The sequence below is a fragment of the Balaenoptera ricei genome, chromosome 12, assembly GCF_028023285.1.
Source record: "Balaenoptera ricei isolate mBalRic1 chromosome 12, mBalRic1.hap2, whole genome shotgun sequence".
NCBI classification, from domain to species: Eukaryota; Metazoa; Chordata; class Mammalia; order Artiodactyla; family Balaenopteridae; genus Balaenoptera; species Balaenoptera ricei.
This window is the reverse complement of record NC_082650.1, coordinates 79,976,259-79,997,346: the sequence shown is the minus strand read 5'-3', so window position 1 is coordinate 79,997,346 and position 21,088 is coordinate 79,976,259. Positions and strand designations below refer to the sequence as shown.

Below are 21,088 nucleotides of genomic sequence, written 5' to 3'. Positions count from 1 at the left end.
ACGATGAAGAGTGGCCCCCGCTTGCCACAACTAGAGAAAGCCCTCGCACAGAAACGAAGACCCAACACAGCCAAAAATATATATAATTAATTAATTAATTAAAAAAAAAAAAGTACCTGAACCAGTAAATGATAATGGAGAATTATTTTAAAAAATTAAAAAAATAAGGGAAAGGGTCAACATATTATAATATATATACACAATGGAATAATACAAAACCTTTAAAAAGAATGAGAAGGCGAGAATGACATAACCAAGATGATGACGTAAGTTGTTCCTGACTTGGCTCTGCTTTACAAGAAAAACAACTAACAACTATGCAAGAATAAGACATCACTAAGAGAATCTCAGAACACGGGAGTGAGGTTGAAGCACCTCCTGCACCACACAGACCAAGACAGACTGAATGCAAGGGTGAGAGGAACAGCTACACGCTGACCGCATGGCCCTTTCCCCGGGCCAGCACAGCCCCGTGCCTACAGCGCCTCCAGTGGCAAAAGAGAACACAGCGGTGACACCCAGCACCGCCGGCACCGGGGTTCACTTCATGGGAACCCCTACTCTGGTTTCACCCCAGGGGGATCACAGGAGCATCTGTGGGCTCAACCACTGGGAATCTGATTGTGATGGAGAAAGGGAGGCGGGGCTTCCAACAAGCAGCGCTCGGATCTTGCAGACTGAGTTCCTGCCTGCAGAGCCCATAGAGAAAACCCAACCAGCAGCTTTGCTCTTCTGCAGCCCAATTTGGTGGCACAGTCTGACGAGGGAACTTGGTGGGGCGCAAGTCTGCCCAATTTGGGTCTTCCAATGAGGAGATCTGCCAGCCCTGGAGCCTGGTCTGCCCACGCCCAGCAGAAGAGCTGAGTCTTAGCTCCTCCCCCAGCCTCCCTACCAGAAATCCTGTTCAGAAGAATTGGGGAGTTGCCTGAAGTGGGCTCTCCCAGTCCCACCCAGGCAGAAGTCTGGGTCACAGCCCCGCCCACCAGAGAGTGTGGCCCCCAGCCCCATCTGGAGGAAGGGCTGACAAGAACATCCAGAAGCTGCACAACCCAGCAGGTGAGTGGGCAGAACCGGTGGCCCCCAGAGCAAAGTCAGTAGCACTGTTCGGCCAGTGAAACTGGGGCACAGGCTGGCTTGTGTCAAGATGACAAAGAGCATTAGTGGCTTTGGGGGTACTTATCTGATGAGCCTGGGTTGGGAAACTAACTCACAGCCCCACTTATTGCTAAAGACAGACTTCAGCCCGCCTGACCAGGGAACCTCACCAGAGCACACAGGGGGGCTGCAGAGCCCACCCAACAGCCCTGCTGACAGTGGCACGTGAACAGAGAGCACGGCCCGTGGCTTTCCCTGTCTGCAGAGCAAAGCTGATGGCCTCACCTGATTAGGATACTCAGCGCACACTCTTGCCTGATTTGGGTCCCCAAACAATGCGGCACCCAGGCATCCTGTTACCCCACCAGGGCAGGGATGCTAATTCATACTCCCATCCACTGATGAGCATATCTCCCAGTCTGTACTGTCTAGTAAGCCTATCCAGAGAACCCAGGCAATAGTGAGGCCATCCTACAGCCTCACTTGGTCAGGGAACCAAGCCAGCAGTCCTATCCAGCTGCTCTCCACCAGTGGCACACCCCCACCACTCCTGACCTCAGAACTCAAGTAGCTGCCTCAGCCAGAAGTAGACCCTAAAAGCAGGCCTGGCCTGCTCAAGAACGTGACCAGCAGAAACATCCAGAAACCCAAATTGAGCTGACTCGTGAAGAACTGTCTCTGCCAAAGCAAACCTGCAAAGTCTGGAAGAAGGCACCACTTACTCAAATGCACAGATAACCAATGCAAGGAATCAAGGATCACCAAAAAAAAAAAAAAAAGATCAGGTAAATATGACACCACTGAAGGAAACTATTAAAGCTCTAATAACTGACCCTAAGGAAATGGGGATCTATGAACTGTCAGACTAAGACTTCAGAATAATCTTCTTAAGTTTAGTGAACTACAAGAACACACAGACAACTAAAAATATTAGGAAATCAATGCATGAACAAGACAAGAAGTTCATCAAAGAAACAGAAACCATAAAAAACAAATGAACAAACTGAAGTTCTAGAGCTGAACGATACAATAACTGAACTGAAGAATTCAATAGAGAACTTCAAAAGCAGAGTCGATCATGCAGAAGAAGAAATTAGCAACCTGGAATTAGGACATTTGAAATTATCCAGTCAGAGGCGTCAAAAGAAAAGGGAATGAAGGGCTTCCCTGGTGGTGCAGTGGTTGAGAATCCGCCTGCCAATGCAGGGGACACGGGTTCGAGCCCTGGTCTGGGAAGATCCCACATGCCGTGGAGCAACTGGGCCCGTGAGCCACAACTACTGAGCCAGCGTGTCTGGAGCCTATGGTCTGCAACAAGAGAGGCCGCGATAGTGAGAGGCCCGCGCACCGCGATGAAGAGTGGCCCCTGCTCACCGCAACTAGAGAAAGCCCTCGCACAGAAACGAACACCCAACACAGCCAAAAATAAATTAATTAATTAAAAAAAAAAAAGAAAAGAAAAGGAAATGAAAACAGTGAAGAAAGCCTATGGGACTTATGGGACAAAATGAAAAGAAACAATATTCAAATTATGGAAAATCCAGAAGGAGAAGAGAATGAGAAAGGGACAGAAAGTATATTTAAAGCAATAATGGCTGAAAACTGCCCAAGCTTGTGGCGAGAAACAGCCCTCTACATCTAAGAGGCCCCAAAGACCCCAGACAGGCTGAACCCTAATAAGGCTAGACTGAGACACATTATAATTATATTGTCAAAAGTCAAAAACAAAGAATTTTATAAACTCAACAACAACAAAAAAAGAGAGACATTACATACAAGGGAAACCCCACTAAGACTGTTGGCAGATCTCCTAACAGAAACTATTCAGGCTGAAAGAGAATGAAATGACATATTCGAAATATTAAAAGAAAAAAATCCCAACCAAGGATACTATACCTGGCAAAGTTATCCTTCAGAAATGGAGGGAAAAACACTTTCCCAAACAAATGAAAGCTGAGGGAATATATGTATACCTGAATCACTTTGCTGTACAGCAGAAATTAAAACAACATTGTTAAACAATTATACTTTAATAAAATAAATTTAAAAAAAAAAACTGAGGAAATTCATCACCAGTAGACTTGCCTTACAAGAAATGACTACTGAAGTTCTTTGAGTAGAAGTAAAAAGATGCTAATTAATGTCATAAAAACAGAAGGTAGCATTGTAAAACTCACTGGTAATGGTAAATATATAGTCAAATTTGGATTCTGTAATATGGTAATGGTGGTGCATAATTCACTTACAATTCTAGTTTAAAGTTAAGGAAACAAACTCAGTAAAAATAACCATTACTACAATAATCTGTTATTAGTTACACACTATAAAAAACATGTAAACTGTAACATCGATAACCTAAAATGGGAGGTAAGGGAGAAGTGAATGTAGAGTTTAGGAATTTTACTGAAGTCAAGTTGTTACTAGTTTAAAATACAATGTTATAACTTTAAGAAATTTTATGTAAGCCTAGTGGTAACCACAAGAGAAAACTCTACAGTTATTACCTCAGAGAACATGATAAAGTCAAAGCATAATGATACCTCAAGACATCAAAACACACACAAAAAAAGACAGCAGGATAAGAAACAAGGAACAGTGGATCTACAAAACAACCAGAAAACAGTTAACAAAATGGCAATAGTAAGTCCTAACTTATCAATAATTACTTTAAACATAAACAAATTAAATTCTCCAATCAAAAGACACAGAATGGCTGAAAAATTAAAAAACAAGATTCAACAATATGCCACCTACAAGAGGCCATTAGCCTTAAAAGACACACATAGACTGAGAGTAAAGGGATGGAAAAAAATATTTCAAGCAAACGGTAATCAAAAACAAAGCAGGGAGAGCTATACTTACATCAGACAAAATAGTCTTTAAACTAAAAATGGTAAAAAAAAAAAAAAAAAAAAAAAACACTACATCACAGTTTGCACATTCTAATCACTTTCCAGTATCACAAGAGAGATTTTTACTTATAAAATAGTCCTAGAGTATGCAGCTGGTAAAACCAGAGGCTACAATCCAGTATTACTGCTAAGAGACATTTTTTATCCACCAATGTTGTACATGTATGAAAATGGTGTACTGTATACTTTAACACGCCCCATACTTTGTACTGGAGAGTACAATAATGTAAATCCTAAAAGCACCACTATTTTAGCATAACAGAACAAAGTCCAAAGAGCTCCTATATAGACTACTCCAGATAACTTCACTTCTTTGATACTTGTAGCTTATTGTAATTTTTTAAAAATAAATTCAAGGTCATTATCATTGTAAAAAAAAAAAAAAGACGAAGAAGGTCGCAATATAATGAAAAAGGGTCAACACACCAAAAAGATATATCAGTTGTAAATATTTATGCACCCAACATCAGAGCACCTAAGCAAAAGGAGAAATAAACATCAATATAATAATAGTTAGGGACTTTAATAACGCACTCTCAACAACACATAGATCATCCAGACAGAAAATCAGTAAGAAGACCACAGATTTGAACAGTACTATAGACCAAATGGACCTACCAGACATACACAGAACATTCTATCTGACAACAGGAGAATACACATTCTCCTCAAGCACACATGGAAGACCACATGCTAGGGCAGACCACATGCTAGGCCACAAAACAAGTCTTAGCAAATTCAATAAGACTGAAATCATACCAAGTATCTTCTCTGACAATGGTATGAAATCAGAAATCAATACCAAGAAGAAAACTGGGAAATTCACAAAACATGAAAATTAAATAACATTCTCCTGAACAACTAATGGATCAAAGAAAAACTAAAGAGGAAATTTAAAAGTATCAAGACAAACAAAAATGGAAACACACCATACCAAAACTTATGGGATGCCCCAAAAGCAGTTCTAAAATAGAAGTTCAGAGCAATAAATGCTGACATTAAGAAGCAAGGAAGACCTCAATAAACAACATAACTCCACGGCTAAAATAACTAGAAAAAGAACAAACTGAGCCCAAAGTTAGCAGAAGAAAGGAAATAATAAAGATTAGAGCAGAAATAAATGAAGTAGAGAACAGGAAAACAATAGAAAAGATTAACCAAACTAAGAGTTGGTTCTTTGAAAAGATAAAATTGATAAACCTTTAGCTAGACTAACCAAGGAAAAGAGGATCCAAATCAACAAAACTGTATGAAAAAAGGAGACATTACAACTGATATCACAGACATACAAAGACTCCTAAGAGGCTACTATGAACAACTACATACCAACAAACTGGACAACCTAGAAAATGTACCAATTCTTAGAAACATACAAACTACCAAGCCTGCTAGTTCTATTTTTAGAGAAACCTCCATACTGTTTTCCACAGTGGCTGCCCCAATTTACACTCCCACCAACAGTGTATGAGTATTCCCTTTTCTCCACATCCTTGCCAACACTTGTTATTTGTGTTATTTTTGACGACAGCCATTCTGACAGGTGTGAGGTGATATCTCATTGTGGTTTCAATTTGCATTTCTCTAATGATTAGTGATGTGAGCATCTTTTCATGTGCCTGTTGGCCATCTGCATTTTTTCTTCAGAAAAATGTCTATTCAGTTCTTCTGCTCATTTTTTAATCAGGTTGTTTGTTTTTTTTCATGTTGAGTTCTGTGAGCTGTTTCCATAGATTGGATATTAACTAACCCCTTATTGGTCATACCATTTGCAAAAACTTTCTCCCATTCAGTATGCTGTCTTTTCATTTTGTAGATGGTTTCCTTTGCTGTGCAAAAGCTTTAAATTTATTTAGGTCCCATTTGTTTATTTTTGCTTTTATTTCCTTTGCTTTAGAAGACAGATCCAAAAAAAATACTGCTACGAGTTATGTCAAAGAATGTTCTGCCTGTGTTTTCCTCTAAGAGTTTTATAGTATCCAGTCTTACATTTAGTACTTTAATCCATTTTGAGTTTTTTTAATCAATATATAGTGTTAGAGAATGTTCTAATTTCATACTTTTACATGGAGCTGTTCAGTTTTCCAAGCATCACTTATTGAAGAGACTGTCTTTTCTCCATTGTATATTTTGCCTCCTTTGTCACAGATTAATTGACCATAGTTTGTAGGTTTATTTCTGGGCTCTCTATTCTGTCCCATTGATCTGTGTGTCTGTTTTTGTGCCAGTACCATACTGTTTTGATTACTGTAGCTTTGTAGTATAGTCAAGTCTAAACTACCATATGACTACCATATGACCCAGCAATTCCACTCCTGGGTATATATCAGAAAAAAAAAAAAACACTAATTCAAAAAGATACATGCACCCCAATGTTCATAGCAGTATTTACAACTGCCAAGATGTGGAAGCAACCTAAGTGTCCATCAAGAGATGAATATATATATACCACATCTTCTTCACACACACACACACACACACACACACACACAATGGAATACTACTCAGACATAAAAAAGAATGAAATTTTGCCATTTGCAGCAACATGGATAGACTTTGAGGGCATTATGATAAGTGAAGTAAGTCAGACAAAGACAAATACTGTATGGTATCACTTATATGTGGGATCTAAAAAATACAACAAACTAGTGAATATAACAAAAAAAAAGCAGATTCACAGATATAGAGAACAAACTAGTGGTTACCAGTGGGGAGAGGGAAGGGAGAGGGGCATTATGAGGGTAGGGGATTAACAGATACAACCTATTAGGAATAAAATAAGCTACAAGGATATATTGTACTACATGGGGAATATAGCCAATATTTTATAATAACTATAAATGGAGGAAAACCTTTAAAAATTTTGAATCACTATATTGTACACCTGTAACTTATACTGTACAGCAACTATACTTCAATTATAAAAAACAAAAACAAAAATAAACTACCAAGACTGATTCAAGAAGAAACAAGTCTGAATAGACCGATTACTAGTAAGGAGATTGAATCAGTAACCAAACTTCCAATGAAGAAAAGCACATGACCCAGATGGCTTCACCAGTGAAGTTTGCCAAGCATCAAACTCTTCCAAAAAATCAAAGCAGAGGGAACACTCCCAAGCTCATTTTACAAGGCCAGCATCACCCTAATACTAAAGACAGAAAAGAACAGTACCAGAAAATAAAACTACAGATCAATATCCCTGGTGAACACAGATGCAAAAGTTCTCAATAAAATACTAGCAGACGAAAATCAGCCCCATATTAAAAGGAACATTCACCATGATTAGGTGAGATTTATAGCTGGGATGCAAAGATGGTTCAATACATGCAAATCAATAAATGTGATATACCACATTAATAGAAGGAAAGAAAAAAATCATATGTTCATCTCAATAGATGCAAAAAAAGAAGTTGAGGAAATTCAACATTTGTTCTTGATAAAAACTCTTAACAAATTAGAAGAATTATTTCTCAACATAATAAAGGCCATATATGACAAGCCCACTACTAACATGATACTCAATGGTGAAAGCTTGAAACTTTTTCTCTAAGATCAGGAATAAGACAAGGATGCCCACTCTCGCCACTCCTGTTCAATACAGTACTGGAAGTCCTCGCCAGAGCAATCAGGCAAGAAAAAAATAAAAGGCATCCAAATTAGAAAGGAAGAAGTAAAACTGTCTCTATTTGCTGATGACATGATTTTATATACAGAAAATCCTAAAGACTTCAGCCAAAAAACTGTTAGATCTAATCATTGAATTCAGCAAAGTTACAGGATACAAAATTAACATACAAAAAATCAGTAGCATTTCTATACACTAACAAATTAGCTGAAAAAGAAAGAAAATAATCCCATTTACTATAGCATCAAAACAATAAAATACTTAGGAATAAACTTAACCAAAGAAGTGAAACATCTCTTCTCCGAAAGCTACAAGATACTGATAAAGAAATCAAAGAAGATATAAGTAAATGGAAAGGTATCCAGTGTTCATGGATTGGATGAATTAATATGTTAAAATTGTCCACACTTACCCAAAGCCATCTACTGATTCAATGCAATGCCTATCAAGATTCCAGTGGCATTTCTTTTTTTTTACAGAAGCAGAAAAAAAATCCTAAAATTTATAAAGAATGGCAAAAGACCCCAAATAGCCAAAGCAATCCTCAAGAAGAAGAACAAAAAGCAGGAGGCATCACACACATCCTGACTTCCCGCTAATACTATAAAGCTATAGTAATTAAAACAGTACAGCAGTGACATAAAAACAAAGAGATCAATGGAACAGTATTGACAGCCCAGAAGTAAACCCAAGCAGACACAGTCAAAACTAATTATTTGACAAGGGAGTCAAGAATACTCAGTGGAGAAAAGACAGTCTCTCCAACAAATGGTGCTGAGATAATTGGATATTCACATATAAAAGAAAGAAACGAGACCCCTATATTACACCACTCACAAAAATTAACTTGAAATGGATTAAAGACTTAAATGTAAGACCCGAAACCATGAAACCCCTAGAAGAAAACACTGAAAATAAGCTCCTTAATATGGGTATTGGCAATAATTCTTTGGATATGACACCTAAAGCACAGCAACAAAGTAAAAAATAAACAAGTGACACTACATCAAACTAAAAAGCTTCTGCACAGCAAAGGAAACAACCAAGTGAAAAGACAACCTACAGAATGGGAAAAAAATATATGCAATAAAAGAATAATATCCAAAATATATAAAGAACTCATTCAACTCAATAGCAAAAAACACAAATAATCCAATTAAAAAAATAGGCAAAAGACATTAATACACTTTTTTCCAAAGAAGATATATGAAAGGCAAACAGGTACATGAAAAGATGCTCAACATCACTAGTCATTAGAGAAATGCAAATCAAAACCGCAACGAGTTATCACCTCACACCTGTTAGAATGACCATCATCAAAAACTGATACAACAAATGTTAGTGAGGATGTGGAGAAAAGGGAACCCCTGTGCACTGTTAGTAGGACTGTAAACTGGTACAGCTGCTATGGGAAACAGTATGGAGGATCCTCAAAAAATTAAAAATAGAGCTACTGGGGGCTTCCCTGGTGGTGCAGTGGTTGAGAATCTGCCTGCCAATGCAGGGGACACGGGTTTGAGCCCTGGTCTGGGAAGATCCCACATGCTGCGGAGCAACTAGGCCCGTGAGCCACAACTACTGAGCCTGCGCGTCTGGAGCCTGTGCTCCGCAACAAGAGAGGCCGCGATAGTGAGAGGCCTGCGCACCGCGATGAAGTGTGGCCCCCGCTTGCCGCAACTAGAGAAAGCCCTCGCACAGAAACGAAGACCCAACACAGCCAAAAATAAATAAATAATTAATTTTTTTAAAAAATAGAGCTACTATATGATACAGCAATTCCATTTCTAGGAATATATCCTAAGGAAATGAAAACACTAACTCAAAAAGATATCTGCACCCCATGTTCATAGTGGCATATATTTACAATACCCAAGACATGAAAACAACCTAAGTATTCACTGATGTCCGTTATCCATCAATGGATAAAGAAGTTGTGGGGTGTGTGTGTATAAATGATCTTTAAAAAAAAAAAAAACTCATAGAAAAAGAGATCGGATTTGTGGTTACCAGAAGTGGAGGTGGGGCGGGGGGCAGTGGCGGAACTGGATGAAGGCAGTCAAAAGGTACAAACTTCCAGTTAAAAAGTAAGTACTAGGCATATGATGCACGTATAGGATGATGACTATAGGTAACACTGCTGTAGAACATACATGAAAGTTGTTTAAGAGAGAAAATCCAAAGGGTACTCATTACCAAAAACGAAACAAACAAACAAAAACCCTTTTTTTCTTTTTTTGCTTTTTATTGTATCTATGAGATGATGGAGGCTAACTAAACTTGTTGCAGTAATCATTTCACAACATACGTAAGTCAAACTATTTTGCTGTACACATTAAACGTATACAGTAATATGTCAATTATATCTCAATAAAACCTGAAAAATAAAAAGTAAAAAGAATGAGGCAGATTTAATATGTGTGAGTGTACACACATATATATTACATATACACCCACAATGATATGTAAAGAGCACCAAAATATACTTTCAGTGAAAAAAACACATATTAAGCAATGTGTATGGTACACTTTCATTTGTAGTTAGAGAGTAAAAAAAGGGACATACATATACATGTATGAACTTGTGCATGTAAAGACGATTTCTTAACAGTGATTACCTCTTGGGAAGAGGCCTACAAAGGATAGCATAGAGGGATACTGATGTTTCACTGTATACCTCTCTGCATTATTTGAATTTTTAGGCCCTTTTTTTTTTAGTACTTCTATTACTTTTTTGATAGAAGGTTTTTACTTTAAATATGAGCACAAAATTGCTGTAATAATTGTTCTATCTAAATGGGTAGTTTCTAAGGACCCTACCAAATTTATTCTCTGCAATGGTTTTAAACTTTACCCTTCAATCATAGATCTCATAATTTCACTGTAAATCTTCTTCCACCAAAAATGATAAAAATTTTGTAAATAATAAAATCTAGCCAATTAAGGATCTCAATGAATGCTATTTTATTTCACAATCAGTTCCTTTTTTCAACATTAGAAATCTTTCATTTCTCCAACTTCAATAATAAACCTAATAAGGACTTAATTTTTTTAATAAATATGGTTTACCATGCTAAAAATACTTTTGACACATGAAAGGTTTAAAAACATGATTTAGACTCTGATTCAGATTTCAGAACTCAGAGGGTCCTCAGAATCATTTAATTCTGCAAACAAAGCAACCAAAATCTGGGCATTAAGAGGGCTTACACAATGTCAGAATAGGTCAAAAACCGAGCTGAGCTCCTGGTTTGACCTCCATTACTCTGTCCTAATTAGCATTTTTTTTCTTTTAAGAGATAAAGCAGGTAGGTGAGGCAAAGGCAGGCCTTCTGGATTTGGGTTTCTGGAGGGTGAAAGGGCAGAAAAACATTTAGAGCAGAGACCTAGCCACTAGAGTAAGGTATGGCAGGGAAAGATTCAGGAAAAGGAATCTACCTGGCCAACACTACACAGCTCAATTCTCACTCTGAATAAACTAGGAAGGGTAAGGGAAGACAAAGCTGAATCAATTCTTACTTTTGAAAATGATTTACAGTGGAGGACAATATTATTTTTTTATCGACAAGAAACAAATACCTACTTGAGGGCAGCTCTAGGGCCAAGGGAATTTGAATGCCAATCTCTTACAAGAAAAACTATCAAAAGAAAAAGAAGTCTATTCAAACTTCCTTTTAGAGCTCTATGATATTCAGGCTACCCAAATCATTCCCCAAAATCTTCAGAAATTTCTAAAAAGGGAGAGAAAGCCTTGTTAACAGTTTCATTATACTTTTCTGACAAGGTAATTCACTCTGTGCCAATTTAATGTTAAAATAGAGTTGGATTTTCTAATGTATTAAATGTGTGTCCTACAGCTTACTGGAGTATTTTAATAATTGTGTGCATGCTATTACATTTATGATCTTTTCATAAAACTTAGTAGATAACTTCCCATTTAGTAATTAAGGATTCTTACGATAGTTAGCAATTCATGATATTTACTTTATGACACACTGTTGATCATATCTCTGACTAATCTGCTACTGCATCCTGAGATCAGGAATGCAACCCCAGCTGTAAGGCTTTCTTATGACGGACAGGACAGAATTGGTGCCTTTACCTTCAGCCCCTATTGGAGGACAGTTCCAGGCCCAGTAAACAATGGTGCAGTTTGGCAGTCATTAATAGAAACTGCAAACTGGGGGAATCGCTAATGAAGTTGCTAACAAAGAACCACTGATATTCAATCAGTGATTCTCGAAGAGTGGTGCAGGGACCCCTAAAGGTCTCTGAAACACTTTCGGGAGTTTGCAAGGTCAGAACTACTTTATAATACAATATTATTTGCTATTTTCACTCACTGTCATGAGTGTACAATGGAGCTTTCCAAAGGCTATATAACATGTGATATTATATAACGAAACATGTCAATATTTGGAAAGTGTGCCTAATGCAATGAACGAACATTTTCCAAATAAGGAACATTTTCCAGATGACTAATCCATGATATTACAATATCATTCATGGGTAAAACATTCATTCAAAGGAGAAGACCAACGGATTTTAAGGCGACAGAGTACAAAAAGTTCTTTGATATGGTTTTAGATTCCACATTGCAACAAACCTTTGAGAACACCACTTACTAAGTTTTGATGTAGTATCAAAGAATATCCAGTTATCTGAAAAGCTTTTAAATATACCTCCATTTTCTAACTCCTGTAGACATCTGTGTGAGGCTGAATTTTCTTTTATTTATCAACCATAACAACATATTGCAACAGATTGAATGCAGAAGCAGCTATGAGGACCCAGCTGTCCTCTATTAAGTATGACACTGAAGAAATTTGCAAATATATATCAATAAAATGATGCCACTCTTGTCCCAATTTTGGATTTAGAAAATAGATATTTTTCATTAAAAGATTTCATGATACCATTTAGTGAGTTGTTTATTATTTATTTTAAATAAATTAAGAAATATTTTTGAATGTTCTCAATTTTAATTTCTAATATGGTAAATATCAATAGGTATAGCCATATAAACAAAAGCTCCTGTGGTAATGGTGGGGGGGATCTGCAATAATTTTTAAGAGTATACAAGGGTCTTCAGACCAAAAAATTTGAGAATTGCTGCATTATATAACTAACAATATTTTACTGCTGCAAATGTTAGCACTTTAACAGTTTTTTTGCAGCTTTTTTACAATTTGTTGCAGTTTTATTTAAATATTAATATATATAGCTATTAATATTAAAATAAACATATTTAACTGGGGCTGCTACTTTGATAGGACCCTACTCAATAAACTTATTGAAGTAAAAGCCAAAATGAAGGTATAAAGCCAACGCTAAATAAAGAAATAAACATGTAGTCTGATTTAGCTGTCTGTACCTTTGTACAGAGCTCAACAAATTTAACCCTATCAAGCATCTCTTCGTTCCTGGTATATGGCCCAGTATCCGGCAGACCACGTGGCACAAGGCTGGTGAAAAACAACTGCCATGGGTGATTGTCCCTACTCATATTTTAAAAGGTTGTTTGTCTAACCATGTTTGTTTGTCTAACCATGTGTCCGCTTCTAAACCACTGTACTCTTAAATTACTCAGACTATGCATTCTGTCACTTCCATCAACTAACAAAATAAACTTGTATCCAACTTACAGAGGGTGCAGAGGGAAGTTTTTCACAGCTCAACTATTCAGAGGTAACCTTGAAGAATGCTTTTTTTTTCCCTCCAGTAGGAAGAAAATGTAACACAAGGGTAATAAGAATTGTGGCCTGAAATCCTTTCTGGGATAAGGCAATCTATAAACAAATAAACAAAGTGGCCTGTCACAAACTCCAGCTTAAGGACATATTCTTAAAATAAAAAGCTACACCACGCAAAAACAAAAAACACCATACAGATAGTCATCCTTAGTAAAGAATAGCACAAAACCTAAAGACAGCACTACTAGGATTTTACTGCAATTTCAAAGGACACTCGGGACTTTCTCAGGTTTTAGTTAATTTGCAAAATGAAACACCACAATTGAGCTCCTAGATTCCTCCCTTACCCTTAAAGTCAGTGGTACTGAGTTTGAAGAAAAAAGATTAACTTAGTGTTAAATAAAATTTGAAAAACTGAATGAGGCATGAAAACAAAAGCTAAATTTCACACTAAATTAAGACACTCAATAGTAAATATTTCGAATTCTGGATTGATTACTGAGATTATGAAAGATAATTTTCTTTCAAAAAGAAAACTTTAGGAAGTATGAAAACTTTAGGAAGTATGAAAACTTTAGGAAGTATGAAAAGGTAAGCTAAAAAGTAGAGAATAATTACCCTCAGGTGGGTTACAGAGGCTCCTCCATTCAGAAGAGAGCTAGTTTGATATGACAGCTGACTTGAGACTGATTTGAAAGTAGGTTCATAATAACATATTAAATGTTGATTCCAATATAATTTCAATCACAACAGAAATGAAGCAGTTTAGATCTCCCAAACAAACTTTGAGGCTTGGAGCTAATAAACTCAACATTCCTGAAACTTGAGAGTAAACTTGTAAAGCTAAGCCACTCCTTTATGTGCGTCAAATAGTCATAACCCCTTGTGAAAATGATTTTTGCAATAAAAATGAGCTTTGAAATTTGAAAATAAAAGTTCAAGAGTAATTTTCTCATCCAGAAAGAACTGAGACTATTTACAGTTGCTCCAAACAAAATGAAATATTTAGGTATAAATCTAACAAAACCTGTTTAGATCTGAATCCCGAAAATTAAAAAATGATGATGAAAGAAATCAAAGATGACCTAAGTAAATGGAGAAATATACTGTGTTCAAGAATAGGAAGATTCAACATAATACGGATGTCAATTCTCCACAAATTGATCCATGTTTAATGCAATTCTTATCAAAATCTCAGGAAGGTGTTGGTAGACAGAGACAAGTTTATTCTAAAGTTCATTTGGAAAGGCAGAGGACCTAGAGTAGCTAAAATAGGTAAAATTTTAAAAACAAAGCATAACATGAGATGAATCCCTCTACCATAATCATATATATACGGTTTACTATGGAGCCTGTAATGAGGAGAGTGTGGTATCGGCAGAGGGATAGACACATACATCAGTAGAATAAAGAATCCAGAAATAGACCCACAAAAATATGCCCAACTGATTTTTGACAAAGGTGCCAGATTCAGTGGAGGAAGAATAGCCTTTTCAACAAATGGTACTAGAGCAACTGGGCACTAAAAGGTGGGGGAAAAAAAATGAACCTCGACCTAAACCTCACAACTTATACAAAAATTAACTCAAAATGAATCATGGACTTTAAAATAAAACATAAAACCATACAGCTTTTGGATAAAAATATAGTAGAAAATCTTTGGAGCTACAGACAAAGGGTGTCAGGGATAGCAAAGAATTCTTAACTCGACACTAAAAAGCAATCCATGAAAGAAAAATCTGATAAACTGGACCACATCAAAATTTAAAACCTTTCTTCTGAAAGACCCTGTGAAGAGGATGAAAAGACAAGCTACAAACTGGGAGAAAATATTTGCAAACCACGTATCTGACAAAGAACCTGTATTTAGTATATATATAAAGAACTATCAAAAATCAACAGTAAAAGCACAAACAATCCAATTAGAAATACAGGCAAAAAACAAACAAAATGAATAGGATCTTCTGATGGCAAATAAGCATATAAAAAGATGTTCAACATCGTTAGCCATTAGGAATAATGCAAGTTAAAACCAAGATATAGTGCTAAAAACCTGTAAGAATGGCTAAAATTTTAAAAAGTGATAACACCAAATGCTGGCAAGGATGTGGAGAAAGTGGATCACTTATACATTGCTGGTAAAAATGTAAAATGGTACTGCTGCTCTACAAAAGAGAATGGAGGTTTCTTACAGAACATGTGCTTATCATACAATCCATCAAGTATACTTTCATGCCTATATCCCAGAGAAATGAAAATTTATGTTCACACAAAAATCTGCACATGAATGGTCTTAACAGCTTTATTGGGTAATAGCTAAAAACTGGAAACAATCCCAATGCCCTTCAATGGGATATACCATAAGACTCTGTTGTATATCCATGCCATGGAATACTACTTGGGAATAAAAAAAGGAACAAGCTATTGATATATGCAACAACTTGGATGGAGCTCAAGGGAAAAAATGATATCTGTCAACCACAAGAGGTTAAATACTGTATGATTCCAGTATTTATATTACATTCTTAAAATGATGAAATTATAGAAATGGTGAACAGATCAGTGGATGCCACAGATCAGAGAGCTGGGGAAGGCAGGAAGGTAACTGTGCCTATAAGTTGGTAACACAAGTTCCCTGTGATGGAACTGTTCTGCATCTTGACCACGGTGATGGTCACACGAATCCACACATGTGACAAAATTGCATAGAACTAAATACACACACACACACACACACACACACACAAGTCCAGGTAAAACTGGTGAAATCTGAATAAGGTTGATGAGTTGTATCAATGTATTACTACCAATTTCCTAATTGCAATATTATATTCTAGTTATGCTATATGTTACCACTGGGGAAACTGGATGAAGGGTATATGCGATCTCTCTACATAATGTTGTTAAAACTTCATGTCAACCTAAAATTAACCGAAAATAAAAAGTTTTTTTAAATTTCTTAACTCCAGTAAGAAAAAAAAGAATTGAGGACACTATACAGTTAACAAGTATTTCAAAGACTTATCATCACAGATGACTGATTTTCATGCTCTCAAGTGGGTAACCACGTAATTCAACTCCATCTACAACTCAGAATCCACAGACTTATTCCATTTTTCCTCTCTTCCTTCTTTCTCTTCCCTCCTCTACCACTCCATCAGCCCCCTTCATAACTGGCTATAAGAGAGAACTGCAGTACGTGTGTATTTGTGTGTGCGCACGCGCGTGCGTACTGCAACTGCGTGTTCTCTCTAGTTTTATACAAACACGCACAGAGGTGTGGGTTGTTTTCAACCGTGCTTATTAATTAGCATTCTGTGCTCCTGGTTCCTAATTTTAAAATCCATTATGTGGCACATTTTATACTTCCCTTTAAAAATAATTAAAATGTCAGCTATTTGTTTATGACCATAGTTGCTTCCATCCCTACCCCCACCCCACTACATAAATAAATGGTCCTTAAAAAAAAAGTCTTCATATGTTGCTCTGCAGTTTGAGTTGATCACTGGTGGAACCTATACAATAAGATATCTTCTGTGCACTGAAACAGAAGTTAGTGATTGCTGATTTTGGAGAATAAGCTAGGCACTTTTTCTGGTCACTGATATACACTCTATTTAATAAGCCACTGTCTCTGGGCATGGCACTGGTAGATTGAGCCTGGCATATTATACAGACTAAGAAGTACTATTATCATACCATGTACTAAAAACATCTAATTAATACACTGCAGAAAGCTAGTTTATTTATAGTTCTGACTTGCCCTTGCTCAGAGAGCTCTCACAGCAGGCATTATTCTCACACTTTTTCCCTACCTTTCCTTTCCAAACTACTTTGTCAATTCTAAGTAATTCTAAGCCCTGACTCAGGGCTTCTGTTTTATACACACACACACACACCCCCACATATATAGAGAGAGAGCACGACATTTAAGTGGATGTTTAATTCCGTGGATCTTAGTCACTTGGGAAAAATATACTATTTGATTTGAGATATGTGTGTGTGTGTGTGTGTGTGTGTGTGTGTGTGTGTGTGTGTGTGTGTGTGTATCTCACAGATAGCATCTAATACAAGTTCTCCATATAACAATCATGGGGTAGTACGTTTTTCCTCTCTAATTATAAGAAAAAAATATTTTTATAAGACCTGCTGTATTCTCAGACTATTAACTCAACATCATTCCACCCACCTCTCACATCAGTTTTTATTTGGAGGAGTAGAGGCACACCCTGTCCCAAAATATATCTTTCATAAATGTTCAAAGAAATAAAAACAGAAAGTATTATTCATGTGGCATTTCTTACACAATGGCCCCAAAATGTCAGTTTTATACACTATAGCTCTTATAGTATCATTTTCAATTTTAAAGAAACAATCACATAATCAAATAGTGTATTTCCCCCAAATGGCTAAGATCCATGGAATTAAATATCCATTAACATGTGGCCCATTAATATATACAATCTTTTACATCTTGCTCTTAAAGATAAAATCTTAAGTTTTTCCTAATCTCTTACTCAGAAAAATACCAAAAAAATAGTTTTCATTTCCAAGCAATGTGGAACTGCAGTAAGCAGTCTGAAAAGAGGACATTAAACGCCCAATGAAGACTAACACAAAACAGCACACTTACAAACTGTAGAAATTTTACCTTAATTCTTCTCTCGGTGTCATCTAATTTTAACTCTGCTGAAACGAGTTTCTTTGCTAAATCATCTCGTTCAGGTAGTTGTCTAGCTTCAGAGATCTTTTTCAGTTTCTGTAAGGAAAATTTTGTCCTAAATAGTTCACCTTCTGTATCTTTCACCCTTTTCTCAGTTGCCCGTTCTTTCTCTTGAGATTTTCTTAAGCGTTCTTTGAGTGCTGTAATCTCATTGTTATGACGAGCAATAAGTTGTGAGATTTCATTTTCTGTATCTTCAAACTTATTCAGGGCTTTCTCCTGCCTATACTGAAGCCTTTTCAAAGCCTTATTTTCTTTTAGCAGCTCAGCTAACTTGACCTGGAGTTCAGTTACTTCATTCTGCAATTCATTGATTTTTAGCAGTCTTGCAGAAAGAACCCGTTTTGTAACAAGATCAGTATCTTTCCGAAGTGGCTCCCTATTGAGGCTCTGGGAGCGAAATCCCACTCGGACTCCCCTTCTGTTTGGTGGACCCTTAGGGCTTGGTTTCCTAGGGACTAAAAAAGAAACAGTAATAATGTAAAGTGAAAGCCGTACCAGATGTAGTATTATTTATTCATCCTAACACAAGTGGATCCACAATGTTCTTTAGTTATTTTGTTTCCTTAAAAAATGATTTTACAAAATTTAATTAAATATCAGGTTTTACTTAGAGCTCTTAATATAATGGTTTTATTAAGAAAGGTTTGAAATCTTTTAAGAAAGTTCAAGAATTATATTCTGATCCAGCAAAATAATATCCCCAGAGTTTATAGGGGATTATTTTACCATTTTTAATTTTACAGATAGGATAGCCAGCCAGCATTCAAACATAGGCACCATCAGCACCAGCATGGTGCCTAATAAACACTGGACAAAATATTGTGATATCCAAGTCATTTGTGCCAAGATATTTGGGATCATTATTTAAAATGTGGAAATGTATGGTTGTTTTTTTTTTAATTAGTTAGAAATCTTTATTTGGGGAAAGAGGATGACAACATGACAGCAAGAAGATTTGGGACTCAGATTTACCACTTAATAAATCCTTGAGCAATTCAACTTAAACCTTTTCCAGGTCTATTTTCCCTACCCACAGAATGAGGATACCAACTCATTTGTTGTTGTGAGGATTAACTGAAGTTTGCATGTCAAACAGAAAAGTTCTCCACAAACATTCTCTGTCAGTGACAAAAACTTAATCCCAGGTACCAGTGATTGGAAACAGAACACACTTGAGCAGTACAGATGTGATTCTAAATGCTTTCTCAGAGGCTTTCTTTTGTGTGATGTTCGAATCAAAAACATCTGGCATAATTTAAGAACAAGATAAAAAACTCCACCCTAAAAAATACAAGCATGCGAAATCTTTAAAGTTAATTAATACACATTAATCACAATATTTCACAAAAATTTGGAATGTTATTATTTTTTTTTACTAAAAGTTCATTGAACTTATTAAGCCTCAATATACAGAGCACCTGCCCTTTAAAAGAGGCATCTGGAAGTCTGCCACAGTTGAGAATAACGAACTTTAATCTCCAAGGTGACTGCATTTTTTCAAGAAGGAAATGCATTCCAGAGGGAAAAAAAAAATGAAGAAAAACTAGAAAATCCAATGTTTCCCTACCCATTTTACCAGCCATGGACACCCTGATTTCATTATGTAAACAAGTAAAGGGTAAGAGTAATATTTACAATTTAACACTACAAAATTTCATTAAAGAGATGGAAGTTTTATAGAAGGTATTTTGAATGTGTAACCGATTTGGGATTCCAGCTCTATAAATGCTTGAATATATGAAAGGAAGTGGTAATAAAAAGAAATGAGGGAAAACCTACTTGTAACTTCGAAACTATGCTATCCAATATAGTGGTCACTAGCCACATGTGCCTACTGAGAAACTTGAAATGTGGGTGGTCCAAACTGAGATACCCCATAAGTGTGAAATACATACCAGATTTCAAACACTTAGTTTAAAAAACAAAGGAATGCAGAATATTCCACACACTATGTTTTATATTAACTATATTTAGAAATGATAATATTTTGGATATGTTGGGTTAACTAAAATATATTATTAAAATTAATCCCACCTGCTTTTCTTTTTAAATGTGGCAGTAAAAAATTGCATGTGTGGCTTCCATTTGTGACTTGCATTATATTTCCATTGGAGAGATTGCTCCAGTTTTAAATTGGGAGCACCCATCATTTCAATTCTCTTTCTTTCCCAACATACTGAATTAACAGAGTTTTAGTATCTATATGCTATTATAGAATATGTACTCAGCTCTTGGAGTGACAGAAACTTTATACATAAAAATGACTGTACATAAGGATGAATGTTAATCATTCCAAATCTCTGATTTTTATGTATAAAATTATATTGTTCAGCAAACAAGACTTCATACAAATGGAAACTTAATTTGAAAAGTTAAAGCCTAGATATTATATGAATCAGGATAAAAATTTTCCACTAATATTTTATTCAACAGTTTAGCCAGACAGAAAGGGCTTCCACAACCAACTTTTGACATCCTGAAAACCTGAACATTGATTTTTAGCATATTCCATTAGTACATCTACAAAGTACACTTAACCAGAACTCAAAAATATTTCTCAGCGTTCATCTACCTCTTTCATTTTTAAAACTATCAAGATGAAATACAGGGCTAATAAGAGTCAGAACCAAGGTGACTTACTGTTGTGTATATCATTCTTCATCTCCCCCTTGTTAAGTCACCACCAAAAAGAGGGTGGGCAAATAACTGTTTTCCTTCCGTCAGGTGTTAAAATTATGGTATGACTCATTTAAAAAACATGTAACAGGGACTTCCCTGGTGGCACACTGGTTAAGAATCTGCCTGCCAATGCGGGGGACATGGGTTTGAGCCCTGGCCCAGGAAGATCCCACATGCCGTGGAGCAACTAAGCCTGTGCGCCACAACTACTGAGCCTGTGCTCAAGGGCCCGCGAGCCACACTACTGAGCCTGCATGCCACAACTACTGAAGCCCGCACGCCTAGAGCCCGTACTCCACAACAAGAGAAGCCACCACAATGAGAAGCCCGTGCACCGCAACAAAGGGTAGCCCCTGCTCGC

At 36.5% G+C, this 21,088-nt stretch overlaps 1 protein-coding gene across 1 annotated transcript in view; it reads right to left on the bottom strand.

The window, feature by feature from the left end:
• LCA5 (lebercilin LCA5) overlaps positions 1 to 21,088 on the bottom strand; it is a 61,561-nt gene that overhangs the window by 28,507 nt on the left and 11,966 nt on the right. The window contains exon 3 of the mRNA XM_059942093.1: positions 17,974 to 18,503. Within this exon, the coding sequence (XP_059798076.1) occupies positions 17,974 to 18,503 (530 nt within the window). The remainder of the gene's footprint in view (positions 1 to 17,973; positions 18,504 to 21,088) is intronic.